The sequence below is a fragment of the Physella acuta genome, unplaced genomic scaffold, assembly GCF_028476545.2.
Source record: "Physella acuta isolate Inbredline_101_S28 unplaced genomic scaffold, ASM2847654v3 ptg002184l, whole genome shotgun sequence".
NCBI lineage: Eukaryota > Metazoa > Mollusca > Gastropoda > Physidae > Physella > Physella acuta.
In genome coordinates, this window is record NW_026733685.1 from 26,636 (window position 1) to 41,774 (window position 15,139).

General features: G+C 37.3%; 1 protein-coding gene across 1 annotated transcript; it reads right to left on the bottom strand.

Moving 5' to 3' along the window:
- Positions 1 to 5,179: 5,179 nt before the first annotated feature.
- On the bottom strand, positions 5,180 to 13,968 carry LOC131932471 (zinc finger protein Gfi-1b-like). The gene is made up of 3 exons (XM_059289379.1): positions 13,330 to 13,968; positions 11,686 to 11,914; positions 5,180 to 5,400 (listed from the first exon to the last, which is right to left on the bottom strand). The coding sequence occupies exons 1-3, from the start codon at positions 13,966 to 13,968 to the stop codon at positions 5,180 to 5,182; spliced, it is 1,089 nt and encodes a 362-aa protein (XP_059145362.1).
- Between the last annotated feature and the right edge of the window lie 1,171 nt (positions 13,969 to 15,139).

Here is a 15,139-nt window from a genome sequence, read left to right on the forward strand (position 1 = left end):
AGTTAGAGGTAATTACTAATTAGACTTATGATGACTTATGTTAGTCTAATAACTAATAGATTCATATTTAATAGCAGTAGGTCTATAGGCTTAAAATAGTATTGTAAAAAAATAAAGTATGCTTAATTTTTACAGTTGTCATATTACTTTTAGTTTCAGTAAGCCTATCTAGTCTGTAGATTTAGATGTAGTAGCTTAGTAGTAGTCTAGTAGGCCTGTGATAGCGTAGGTAGTTAGTATTAGTATGTAAGTTAAACAAAGTTAACTAGGCTTAATAAGGCTACAATTTTAAACTGTAAAAATTACATGTAGCCTAAATAAAAGGTTACAGACTAGTACATTAAATAATATCCAAAATTTAAGTTTAATCTAGATTAGTAGTCTAACAGTAATTTTAGGCCTCTAATAATAATAGTAAAAATTACTGAATAGAAGAGTAGGCTTACTAGTAAAGAGCTTATTTTAGTTCTACTTAATTAACTTAATATATGACTTAGTCTACTCTTAGTCTTATGTAGTGATCTTTAGAACTTAAAACGCAGAATAGTTGATAAAGCCAAAAGGTGTCAATTGTCATAGATGGATTAACTTACTAATCAAATTAATATAATTATCCTAATATTTATTCTAGTATGTGTATGAATTAATGATGGTTATAGTAGCCTAGTTTGAATATCAATTTTCAACTAATTCCTGAGGTGGCTAAACATAAGTAGTAGATCTTTATTGATACCTTTTTTGTTTTTAATAATATATACATGACTTTTGGACTCCTTTGAAGGCCTATTGTATTTAATGACAAACTCCTTACATTAAAATATTAAAAGTAAATTATTAGACCTATATTTTTAATGAATGGTAATGGTTAGATAGCCCATACAATCCAATACATAAATACACAGCATTGCTTTATGATCTTTATAAGACAGGCAAATATTTTTATTTATAACATTAAGAGTTGAAAGTATGTAAACATAATGAGTTTAATATAACAGTTTATGAAATTTATTTATGTTTTTTTAGATACTGTGGATTATACAACTGCATACAGAGAAGACAAAAGTCAAGATGAAGCTCAATTTAAAAACTGATCCAAGGATACATGTTGGACCCAAGAAAACTTGTTCATATTGAACAACTATTTTTTATTATGTTAGTTCTGAAGGAATATGGCAATTAAAAAAAGAAAATCATAAACTTTGTTATGTTTATTTTTTTTTTCAGCACTGGTTGTGTGTGCTGGTGTAAGCGGAAACTATATTATTGCTACCTTAATTCCATAATTAACTTAAACTGGCGAACTATAGTTTTTAAAAATATGGTGCTGAAGTAGATTTCACCTAGTTTTGTTGCCTCACCATATTAATAAATTGTATGGTCAGCAAAATGTCAAACAGCTTTTACTAAGTTGTACTGTCTATAACCAGTCAGGTACCAGTTAAAGCTGCTTTGAATTTGAATCAGAGACAACCTAAAAGATTAAAATTTCAACTCAAGAACTTTTGCTTTAGCAAATGTGTTCACAAATATGCAGTCCCAAAGTCTTACATTTGCATATATCTATCATAGATGTTAAACATAATGTTAAGGGAAGAATCAAGAATATGGGTTTTTGTCAATTCTAGCCATACCAGCATATAAATGTAGACCAGGCTTAGTGAAGCATGGCTGATAACTAACCATCAACCACAAATACACCAAACTATAATCACTACCTGTTTCCTGGTAATGTGTTTTTATTGGCCGTGCAAGTTTATGAACATTTTGTAATTGTAAATATATTACAAAAGAAAAAGACAGTTGCTGATCAGATGCATTCCAGATATTTAAGGAAAAGATGTTTTCTATAAGGATAGGCAGCTATAGTAAATGAGGTTAGGGGAAATGCTGAGTTAAGATAAACTATTTAATAATTGTAATGGCAGAGATACCATCAAAACAACAAATGTAATTGAGTTTGTATGACTAATTAATGAATATCCTATAAATAATAGCAAAATGCTGTAGTGGTCGTCCATAAAAGACTTTGAGGTAGTGGGGGAGATTTGGACCTTTGTGTCAAGGGGGAGGGGGTTCAGAAAGTAAGATGACACTTTTCCATGTTCAACAAACACTCATGTTAAGAAACTGAATTTAAGCCTTTATTTGCATTATTAAAAGTTGTTTTATAAATTGTTATAAAATAATTCATCAATAGGCCTACATTGAATGTTGGAAAAGCTCATAGGTCTAAATATTTTATGAAAGTCGGTGCTTTAAAAACAAAATAGCGGGGGGGGGGGAGGTGTTGGCTTAGGTTTACTTTTTTGGGGAAGGGGGAGGTCTGGCATCGTTGTGACATCGTTAATAGATGACCCCATAGTCAGAGGTCGATCTAGATTGATTAGGCCTATATTAAAATGTTGATATTAATTACGCTTTACTTATTATTACAATGGAATATAGCCTAGTAGTTTATTTATATTAAATAATATAACATCCCCTTTCACCACAACACCCTGACTATACTAATCCAAATTAAAATAAAAATGTTTGCTAAATTACTATTATTATATATTATTAGTAATTTTTAGTTTGAATATTTCTAGCCTTAGTAAAACCGGAAGTGACTTTGTACTCATTTCACAAATGTTATAAAATATTCAATTTTGGTTCAAAAATATGCTTTCTGGCAACACAAAGTGGAACCACTTTTGGAACCACTTTTCCAGTCTATACCCCAATGAACTCGCTCGGTAGCCTACACAGAAGTCACATAAGTCTTGCTATATAATATTTAGAGTATACTCAATATTTGCAGTACGTACTTCCATAGTTAAACAATTTTCATCATCACATAATGAAGAAGATTTAAATATCTATCTAAGGAATACAATGAGATTTAAATGTAAAATGTAATCAATGTAATAAAAAAAATGGAATGATAGCATGAAAAATATTGTATCTGACTATAATATGATCTTTTAATAGAAGTTTGATTTAATTATGAATGATAAAAGTAAGCAGCAAAAACTAAAACAGGCGAGGTAATATATGAAATTAATTATTTTCATATTTAGCCGAATTAAATCTTTACATTTTGTTTGTAGGCACATACGCACATCCAATAAATGATAAATATTTAACATTTTTACCTTTTTTTATTCCAATTCCCGTTGAATGTTCAAATGAACCCTCGTTAGAATCCGGCTATGATTGTATTGTATTATGGTTGTATTGTCCCGTGGAATCCAACACCTTTCATTTTTCTCAGCGCCAGTCTCTAACCCCTGGTTATTGCCCCTTATTTTTACTTTGCTATGGGTACTCAGCGCCAAAAAATAATTAATGCCCCTATGTGAGAAATAAACTATGCTGTTCGGTTCATTTATTACTGTAAAAATCAATACTTTAAAAAAGTAAGTTTATTTATTTTAAAAATAGAACAAATTGTTTTTATATTCACAATTATAGGCCAAATAATTTATATTTTCAGGAATATACCTTTTTCAAGCAATTATTTTAACGGAAGGACGGCGTGGCATAGTAGTAGAGAGCTACACTGCTAAACCGCATGTTTCGAGTTTGAATCCGGATTCATGTCAGTAGAGCGTCCCTGAGTCCACACAGCTCTAATGGGTACCTAACTTACGTTAGGGAATTAACATAGTGCTAACCATATTATCCCCTTGTATGCCGCGGTCATTGAAACAGATTAACTCAATTTTAATAGCCCCAATGTGTCGGGCACAAATGGGAAAAAGATTAGAGGAATGAATACCTCTACATAAAAACCGTTTCGTATACATTTTATGCTTTTTTTTTTAAATTATTTGTGGCATAGTTCTTCAAAGAAACCTTGAGATATTTATTCTTGTGTTTCTATTTGAAGTCAGATCATTTTCATTTCCGACCCTGCTATAAGATGGAAGCAATATACAAAAAACATGTAGACTCTAAAAAAAAAACACTATAGATTTTCAAACTACGAGGTGACAATCTTTTATTTAAAAGCAGTTAATAACTTTAAATGGCTTAGTACTATTATTTGAAATAATACCAACAAAAGTAACATTAGGATTAATATCAACAACATTTAATATTTTTATGTTAATTTTTTACATAAATTTAATATGTCAGTACATAAATTATCCATAAAAGTACAGCCTTCATCGACCACGCACATTCTAAAATATGATGTTTTAATATTGTTTAATTTCAACGATGTTCTATTAGCCAACTATCAAAATCAATGTAATCATTATTACATAAAACATTATATACATATAAATATATGACCTATGTGGCGGTGTGGCTAGTGGTAGAGCGCTCGACTGCTAGCCAAATGTCTCGAGTTCGGATCCTGGAGCTCACTTATGTTGTGCGACCCTGAGTCCACGCAACTCTAATTGGTACCTGACTCATGCTTGGGAAAGTAAATACAGATACTGAAACAGATGAACTCTACTTCATCTACCCTAAGACCGCCAGGTCCGAAAGGGTATTTACTTCTTCAGTTAGAAATAATAAAATATACCAGGACATTTAGTTTATGTTGTTTCAATATTAAACTACATAATGCCGAAACGACAAGAATCGACAATGAAATGAACTCTACTTTATCTATCCTATGTTTAATTTTCATAAATACTTTTCATTTTCAATCATAAAAAGAAACGTGATGTAATTTTAACTTAATTAAAGTAAGGACTAGTTAAATAAAACTACGTCAAGTGCATTAAATAGAAATAATTAGCTGGATGAAAAAAATAAAGATCGCCAGTGCATAACTGAACTAGTGCATGAATAATATAGTGAAACAGTCAGCATAAAATTCACATCTTATATTTTATACAGTGTATTGCTTCAGTGAATACGTCTACGTTTGCGTGACATCCTATATTAGGATGAAAAAGCAGGAAGTGTAACTCTGAAAATCAACCGGGAAAAGCTTTCATCGGAGTTATTCCAAGGGCAGAAAATTAAATATGATGTCCAATATTTCCATTACTGTGAGATACAGTGAAAGGGGAAGCTACTCCAATTGCTCGTATGATGTCCAATGTTCTCATTCCGATACTGTGATACTGTGAATAACTCATGCCAAGGGAAATAACTCAAATTGCTTGTGTTGTGTCCAAATAGTTTCTTAACGAAAGTGCTACGGCTACAGTGAAATATATATACCAAGGGGAGTAAGTCAAGTCGCTTGAATGATATCCAGATCCAGGGTTTTAAGAACATTTCCCATGGCATGCTGGGTTTCAAAATGGCGCCGCAGGTCGACCTTTCTTTGAAAAGCTCGTCCGCATTGGGCGCAGGCGAAGGGTTTGAACCCGGTGTGTTTGCGGCTGTGGGTGATGAGGTTGGATGACTGGCTGAACGCCTTGCCGCACTGTTGGCACTTATGGGGCTTCTCACCTGTGGACAGAGGGAGTTACAGCTTTGTTAAACGGTTTACTTAACCTTGTTATACAGCTTTGTTAAACCGCTTACTTAACATTGGTATGCATCTTTGTTAATCGGCTTACTTAACCTTGTTAAGTTGTTAAACAGCTTTGTTAAACGGCTTACTTAACTTTATTATACAGCTTTGTTAAACGGCTTACTTAACCTTATTATACAGCTTTGTTAAACAGCTTACTTAACCTTGTTATACAGCTTTGTTAAATGGCTCACTTAACATTGTTATACAGCTTTGTTAAATGGCTTACTTAACCTTGTAATACAGCTTTGTTAAAAGGCTTACTTAACCTTGTTATACAGCTTTGTTAAACGGCTTACTTAACCTTATTATACAGCTTTGTTAAATGGCTTACTTAATCTTGTTATACAGCTTTGTTAAATGGCTCACTTAACATTGTTATACAGCTTTGTTAAATGGCTTACTTAACCTTGTAATACAGCTTTGTTAAAAGGCTTAATTAACCTTGTTATACAGCTTTGTTAAACGGCTTTTCTTAACCTTGTTATACAGCTTTGTTAAACGGCTTACTTAACCTTGTTATACAGCTTTGTTAAACAGCTTGCTTAACCTTGTTATACAGTTTTGTTAAACAGCTTTCTTAACCTTGTTATACAGCTTTGTTAAAGGGCATACTTAACCTTGTTATACAGCATTGTTAAACGGTTTACTTAACCTTGTTATAAAGCTTTGTTAAACAGCTTTAGTTAAACGGCTGTTTTTTAAAGTTAAGTTAGACAGTGTTAAAATAATGAAGTGTTAAACAACTATTTAAACATGTGTGCTAAACATCTGAGTAAATCAGCTTAGTTAAAAAAGCTGTTAGGATTGTTTTGATAACTATCTTAAGCAGAAAGCTTTGTTATACTGTCGTGCTAAACTGCATCATTAAACAGCTTAGTAAAACAGCTGTTTTTAACTTCTTCGTTAAATATCTGTCAAACAGCTGAGTTAAACAGCTTAAAAACATCTTAGTTAAACAACTTTAAAAAAAATTAAAACTTTGACAAAAAGAATTTTTAAAATTTTATGATGGTTGTATTCGTGGTGAAACAGTCTGGATAACTGCCTTAAAAAAGCTAGGTCTACCATGATAAAAGGTCGTTCAAATTTGGTCAGGCCACTAATTGGATGAGATGTGTGTGCTATGACGTAAGAGCGTGGATTGGGGGGGGGTGATTAAATCTATGACTATATAAATTTAATTCCTTAAGATGTTAAAAATACTAATTTTTGTTAAAAATCTGGGAGGGTTGAACGAAAAACATGTCAGTTTATTTTATGTGGACGGGCCTGATTTGTAGACGACATAGCTCGTGGTGGCTAAACCGAAATGTCCCCAGTTCGAACCCCCGGGCAGATGAGGCATCGATACTCGGAGACAGTAAGTCTTCTAGGAGAGACAAATCCTAAATCAAACAACTGCTGCCTTGAGTTTGTTCTTGATGGGACAAAGGCTATGGAAGCAAATCCAAATAGAAAAGTCAAAGGCCGATATTTCGCATAACAAGTTGACACTAAATAGGCCTACTTAATTGTCTTGGAAGAAAATTACGTCCAACTTTACATTTCAGAGCACAGAAGAAGATGTCAGGTGATATTCGATGATAATGTAACAAAAATAGCCTATTTCTGAACTTGGTAAAAACCAATCGATCATTGCACGCAACTGACAATCGCAATCATCAATGATAACTCACAACGTTGATGATATAATCTCGTAGTTTCTCGTTGCGTTACATCCTAATGCCCGATTTTACCAACGTTTGAAATATGCATGGAAATACGTGGTTTTATCATAGGAAGTCGGGTCATTACTTTGCTTGTGGGTTACATAAATTGCTTTTCTGGCTACTTATGAAATTTCTCTAGGGTGTTGCCGTACCATCAATGCTATTATAAAACAATGTATAGGTCGCGGACAATCGCTCGCTAGTACTAGCCAATTAGCCCGTTTGGAGTTACGGGATATTGTATCGTACGGAAATTACTTTTTCCGGAAAGGCCGTTTGAATCAAATTATATGAAACAACGCCTCTAGATTTTCGCGTGGTAGTCTAGCGCTAAAACAAATATCGTCCTAATTATTGTTATGTATAGCGATTTATTTATAAAAAATGTTATTTGGGGAATGTATAGTAGACGAAAATGTTAAATTAGCTAAACAGACTAATCAGCACATGCGAGCACATATTAGTCTGCGCTGATCCGAGTTTGGTTCTTCTAAATTATGCATGAGGGATTGGTAATTGCGGTGGTGAACTTAGGGTAGAAATCGCTAGCAGGAATCGGTGAATGAATACTTCATGGCGTCCGATACTTGGATAGAAACACTGAACTTTGACGAATTAACGCTCTCTATAAAGATTAAGGGTACGAGGGTATGTAGGTCCATTTGTTTATGGTGCGCCATGAGTTTTTAATGCAGGGGCATTAGTAAACCTACTCGCGTGATCCTGGTAATATTAACATGTCTGAGTGGACAGGGCGGATCAAAACGTGATTAGTGTGTGGGGCGGCAAAAAAAAAAGAATAAAAAGTGTTACGCTGTGTTGAGTCCACCCCAGCGGCGTAGCAAGGTCGGGTGTCACCCGGTGCGGCACTTAATGGTGTCACCCCCCCAGAGGCGTAGCGGCCCTTCCCGGGGACAAACTTTCAAATTTTCGATTTGCACCCCCCCCCCCACTCAAGTTTTCGATTTGCCCCCCCCCCCCTCAAACTTTAGATTTGCATCCCCCCTAAAGTTTTCGATTTGCACCCCCCCCCCTCAACCTTTTGATTTGCACCCCCCTCTCAAGTTTTTCTCTATATATTTTGCTATTTTTTGCCTTGGTGTCACCCCCCTAAATGGTGTCACCCGGTGCGGTCTGCACCCCCCCCCCCTCGCTACGCCCCTGGCCCACCCAACTCTGATGAGTACCTTACTGACGTTAGGGTAAGTGTGATGACGCTAGTTCAGGGTTGATGTAGAAACAGACTATAGCTAGTTGGTTAGATAGACCAATGAAAATACAGGAACTGACCGGTCACGTGGGACGGTCATCTGACCACTGAAGCGTGGGTCAGTAGTTAGATCAGCGGCAGTTAGTAATAGATAGGGATAGTTAGCGAAGAGAACGGTCAGAGTTAGGTAGAGAATTAGAGGTAGATAGTGTGGTAGAGACGGTCGGAGATACATAGAGCTAGGGAACAGTTAGAAGTAGTAGTAGTGGTAGGAAGTTGAATGTGTACATTTTTTTGAAGAACGTTATATTTTGACTTGAACTTGTGTGTTGGATTCTCATCATCTTCATCACCCCCACCCTCAAACCTGGGGGAAGAGCTTCTATTCACCCCCACCCTCAAAGTAAGTAAAGGCGGCTGGGCATAGTGCGGACTACACTATCCCTTCATATGCCGAGGTCACAGGAACAAGTGAACTCTACTTCACTTGCCCCGTAAACCGTCATGTTTAAAAGGGAACTTTATTTAACTTTACGTTGTGTTGCTAATACTTTGTAGTAATAATCCTGCATTGTTACTTAGTTGTAAAGTTAAATAACTTGGAAGTGTGACAACAAGTGAAGAAGCGGATTATTGCTAGATGAGGCGTATAAAGCGTTAAAAATATAAATTCTGTATAATAAAAATATACAATTATAAATATAGAAATGGTTACGTCATAATGGAGATATGGGACCGCGTGGTCGAATGGTAAAGCATACGACTGCTAACACGAAAATCTCGAGTTTACCCCTAATCGGAACTTGACTCAGGTTAGAAAACATAAAGTCGGGTGGGCATATTGCTGAAAACATTATCCCCTTATAGGCCGAGGATGCTAAAACAGCTGAACTCTACTTCACCTGCCCCATGGGCTTATCAGGCTCAAAATAGTACTTTACATACATACATGGACGTACGGTGTACAATCAAATGTGAAATATATCGGTTGGCTATTGTACGGATGTTTTTATTTCCTGTCTTATTTTGAAAACTTTGACAGTACAGGGTTCGATATTTAGAGGTTTAGTCGAAAGATGACAATGGCTTAACTAATAATTATATATTTTGTAAAGGGGGGGGGGGGGAATAATTACTGGTATTAGAATGGATAGGGTAAGCACCCCAAGATTTTTTAATTTTTTTTTTAGATGTCTAGATTTTTTTTAAAGCTGTAGACTGCTGTTTTTCATACATTCAAACAAGAAGTTTAGATAAACTTTTTACATGTACACCATTTCAATATGTTTTCACCCATTGAGTGAAACCATTAACACAGGGCGGTGGCGTCGCTAGGTCGGGTGTCACCCGGTGCGGTCCGACTGCTGTTTCTTCGACGCCATTGACTCCACCTCTCACACCCCACACGCCCTCTTCCATACAAGCACACACACACACACACACACACACACAACAAGCCAAACCGGTAATAACAATTGTGCCAAAAACCTTCTTTTGTGTTGCGAGTAAAAACATCGACTGACACAAATAAGGGTGTTATGAAATGAAAATATCTCATACTACCGTTGATACTAAGTAGTATAACAATGCAAATGCTATAGGCCCTATTGTATAAACATGGAGCATATATATATATATATATATATATATATATATATATATATATATATATATATATATATATATATATCAGGAAGTGATTATTTACAAGCCATACTTCAACAAAGAGCCACATCTTCATCTAATATTAACACCATAATCTCGACGCAACATTTGATTTTTTTTTACCAAGAGTCGTTCAGGGACGAAGCTTGATACAGCTGTCGTCTACTTCATCTCTCCCCCTACACAACCGCTGTGGGCACTGCCCAAATTAATGCCTCGATTAATTATTTAAAGATGGATTCCCCCTCCCAAAAAACAAAAATCAGGACCATGGCCGGAAGGGGAGAGAATCTCAGACAGCGTGTCGGAAAATGTCATCGAAGGTTTTGGCCGGCGTTGAACAAATCGCGGACATGCTTTCACCGCTAGGGGGAGCTTGTCGCGGGGGGGGGGGGGTCACGTGCTTCTCCTGTGGCGTCAAGGTTCCGTGGGGATTCGGCCAATCCGCGCTTGATCTTTCGAGGGTCCATTTTATGAATGAGGTTATAAATCGCGTGTCGGCGGCGCTCGTGTCGGTATCGTCTGCTAAGGCCCAGTCAACGTTTGTGACATTTCATTTGACCTTTACTGCCGTCTGTTACGACACTTGTGTTGTATTCGGGGAAAAAATGGGATGGGGTGGAGGTGGTATTTTGTTTTTAAATTTCCAAGAAAAATAGTTATAGGTTGACTTGAACTACCGAAAAAATTGTGTGGGGGGAGGGAGGAGGGGGGAGAGGTAGGTTATGTTGACTGAGATGATTGTGTAAAACAGAAGGGCGGGAGTGTGTCGTATTGTGTTGGGCGGGAGCAATCAACTTTCTCTGATTCTACTCACGCCGGAATCAGTTAAAAAGTATAGCTTTTAGGGTCGTTTTTTTTTATTTAAACGCAATAAACCGCAAAAAAAAAGTTGAGCATACTCGATTTAGAAATATTAGAAGTGTGGTACTTGATTAAATTACACGTAAAAATGGAATTGATGCATACGTCGTTGGAAATCCCCGATGGTTATAATAATATGGTGTGTGGACTCTATAGAAACCAGATAGATGGTGACTCATAATATACAGTCTGTTATAGGCCTCACTAAGATAGTGAAAGTTTGTAGTGGGGGTGGTAACGGAGCTGTGTTGTGTGTTGGTGTTGTTTGAAAGGTAGAATTTTTTTTTCCGTTTAGTATCGTCATCAAATATCGTCATGACAATAGACAGGGATTTGGAATATGTTTTATGCAGTTTATCTGTTGATTTAATTGTTTTAATTTGATGTATTTGATTAAATTAAATTATAACTTTTATTTATGTGATTTATTAGTATTGGGGATTATGAAGAAATGTAATGCATTTTATTATCGACCCGATTCCATTAACAAATCACTCTTATTTGAATAGTCATTTCGTTGTTTGTTTTTTGTTGTTGTTTTTTATTTCTTTTTTAATTGTTTTTTTTTCACAAGCCTTGAGCCACCAATTGTTCTTTTTAACAATGTCCCAGAAGGGTACTTCTTTTAAAACTACACCTTTTTATTTCACTCGATTTAAATTTGTACACTACAAAAAATGAAGTTTTTGATAAATAAAGTTTGTTTTGATAAAGCTATTGAACAAAGCAGTTTAACAATGTTTTAAAAAATGTGACAAACGTACACTCACCTGTGTGGATGTACGTGTGTTTCTTCATGTCAGACTTTTGGTGGAACCGCTTCCCGCAGTAGGGGCAGGGGTAGGGGCGGGTGTCACTGTGGATGAGCAGGTGGGTGCTGAGGGTGGAGGAGCGCTTGAAGGTCTTCCCACACTGGTGGCACTCGAAGCACCGCTCCTGGTTGTGTATGACGCGGTGCTGGTCAAGGCTGACTGAGTGGCCGAACGTCTTGTTGCACACCTGGGGACGAGGTTAAAAAGTGAGTGCCTGGTAATGGCAGGTTGACGGGAGATGGCGCGTGATTGTATCAGGAAAAACGTACTTTAGAACATAGCAAATAACTATGACAAAATGAAAGTAGGTGGAAAGAATGTAGGATTAGGAGAACCTCTTCTTCTTCGTTCTTAATTTTAGTGTTGGAAGGGATCCCCTCCAACACAATTAAGTATACGTGTCAACAGGTTTTGCGCCATTGAGGCCATTGACTCCGATTTCAGTCTGCTTTTCTTTTTGGATTTGCTTCCATAGCCTTTGTCCAACCAAGAACAAACTACAAGGCAGCAGTTGTTTAATTTTGGAGTTGTCTCCCCAGCTAACGAGCCTCATTTGCTCGAGGTTTCGAACTCGAGACTTTTCGGTTTAGCAACCATGAGCTTTGTAATTATCTACCACTAAATTTCCTAACAATCGAGTTAGACTGAATATGATCTACGCCATAGGGGATGGTGTGGTCGGGTGGGCGAACGTTTGAATGTTAGCTCGTAAAGTCCGCTTTTCGGACCTGGGCATATGAGCAAACCATTTGGGAGAGAAAAATCTAAAATCAAACAATTTCTGCCTTGTAGACTGATCTTGGACGGGAAAAAGCTTGGAACCGAATCCTGAAAGATAAGCAGGCTGAAGTCGACTGACTATTTGTCGCATAATATGATGAAACATTACCCTTTGTTATGTTAAAGACAATTCCCTTCAGTATTACAATCAAGAATAAATTAGAAGAGGGAAGGAAGATTGTTGTGAACACTCAAAGTCTGTTTGAAACCTAACGCGTAACGGAACAAATAAACAAAACCACGAACATGGAAAAAACCAAAGAAATAATTTTAGTGAGTACTCTAGGACTATTAACAGTATTTAGATACCACTGTGTTCTAGTTTGTTTGTAAATACGTTTAAGTTACAATAGACTGTGTTTATGTGATATTTCATGTAGAGTAAATAGGGTAGTAAAGAGAAGAATTTTTAGATATAGCGATTTATTGGGCAGATGAAGTAGAGTTCATATGTTTCATGACCTCAGCATATAAAATTTTGCCCAGTAGCTTTTACTTTCCCTAACATGAGATAAGTACCCATCAGAGCTGGGTGGACTCACGGGAGGTTCTATTGATTTGGACCCAGATTCGAACTCGAGACTTACAGCTTAACAGCATAGAGCTCTACTTCTTAGGCCACGCCGTCCCATAGTGTAAATAGGGGATTAAGTCTTTATTGTTTTTTTTTTAGTTTAGCGAGCATGCGTTTTATTTGTGTATTTCTATTAAGCTTTTTTGCACCTACTCTTAAACTGTCCCATGCATTTTTAGCCTCCCATCTGTAAAACTGCTGAAAAAGTAACTCAACTAAAAAAAACAGGTCGAGACAGCCATACTTACATTACAAGCAAACGGCCTTGAACCGGCGTGTGAGCGCCTGACATGAACCTCCAGCCCGTGGGGGGTGCTGAACGGCTTCTGGCACTGCCCGCAGTGGTACGATGACGTCATATCCTGCCCCAGCGCCGTGATTTCCGGTCTGAACGATGACGTAAACTCCGACAGCGCCCCTAGCGACGTCATGCATTCGCTTTGTCTGCCGCCGAGGTTATCTCGTAAGAAATGACCTTGACCGTGGTAATAGTCACATGGGATCTCGCGACCAAGAAGCAGAAGATCCGAACATTTCTTCCAAACGGTATCTGGGTACATGAAATCGTTTCTCAAACCGCAGACGTCTCTTTGCATGGGATTAAAATCCGAGTTGTAGAAATTGAAATACGGCCGGTGACCGGTTTCCGGCCAAGCTGTTTGTTTTTTAACCGGTCCGTACGTAAAACTAGCCGGGGAACTGAATTTCTGGCAGACGTCGGCGAAAGATGATGTCGTTGGGTACACCGGTGAGATTGGAAACTGTGTGGATGGCGAAGTCTGGCCTAGAGAGGATGGTGACCCCTGGCAGATGGAGGGTGATGACGTAGATGATGATGATGATTCCGATGACGTCAGCGTGTCCCTTGGCGATAGTTGCGGGCTCATCTCGATTCGTTTCTGACCTTTAGAGAAAGATAAATCAATGTAACCTCAGCCCTAACTTTGTTAATGAATTAAACACATAAACAGACATGGGAGACAAACCATCGGGACTTTAAAACTCTAGAACATAAACCTTTTAGACATAAACAACCTGAACATAAACCCCCGTTATAAACCCATGGACATAAACTCAGTGTTTCTTCCAGACTTTTTCCTCCGGGGGGGGGGGGGGGGGGCACTTGAAATTTTCTGGGGGGGGTCAACATTTTTCGAGGGGGGGGGGGGGCGGAAACTAGTAAAAGTGTAAAAGTGTAAGTTTATTATATAAAATCCATCTCCCCCCCCCCCCCCCCGAAGAGATGCCTGGAAGAAACTCTGCATAAACTTTTTGGACATAAAACCCTGACATATACCTTTTGGACATGAATTCCCGGGACATAAAAACCTAAACAAGATCCCTTAGATTTATACCCCTCTGTACGTAAATCCTAAGGGCGTAAGTCCCTGGATTTAAAACCCTGGCCATAAACCTCTAGTACATAAACCCTTTGAACATAAACCCTTGGACTAAACCGTTGTACCTAAAATCTGGTTATAAACCCTAGGACCTAAACCCCCGTGACATAAACACCTGGACTAAACCCTTGGACCGAAAACCCTGATCATAAACCTCTAGTACAAAAAAAACACCTTGATATAACACCCTTAGACATAAACTCACGGGAAATCAACCTACTATACACACCACCTCCCCCATCTTCAGTAGCTTGTATACCTTACAATTGAGTTCGTGAGTCAACCTCCTGTGAATAGTACCTGCCTTACGCTAAGGAAAATAAAGGCGGCTTGGCATAGAACTGACTCACTTCATATATCGTGGTTACAGAAATGTGTTAACTAATCCATCTGCCCTGTTGACCTCGAGATCAGAAAAGATAACTTTACTTTTGTCTTTACTTCTAGAATTCGTTTAAAATTATATTCACAACTCACCAGTCCCGTTCTCTGTGTTTTGGGCAGCCGACTCCCACGGCCTAAATAATCCATTACTAATTTCACTGGATCTGTTATTTGATGGTGTGGTATCGTAGGTTCGATTCGTATCCTTCAAGCATTTGCCATCCATCGACTTAGAGATTCGATACTCTGTATTCATATCGATACTGGTTTTGTG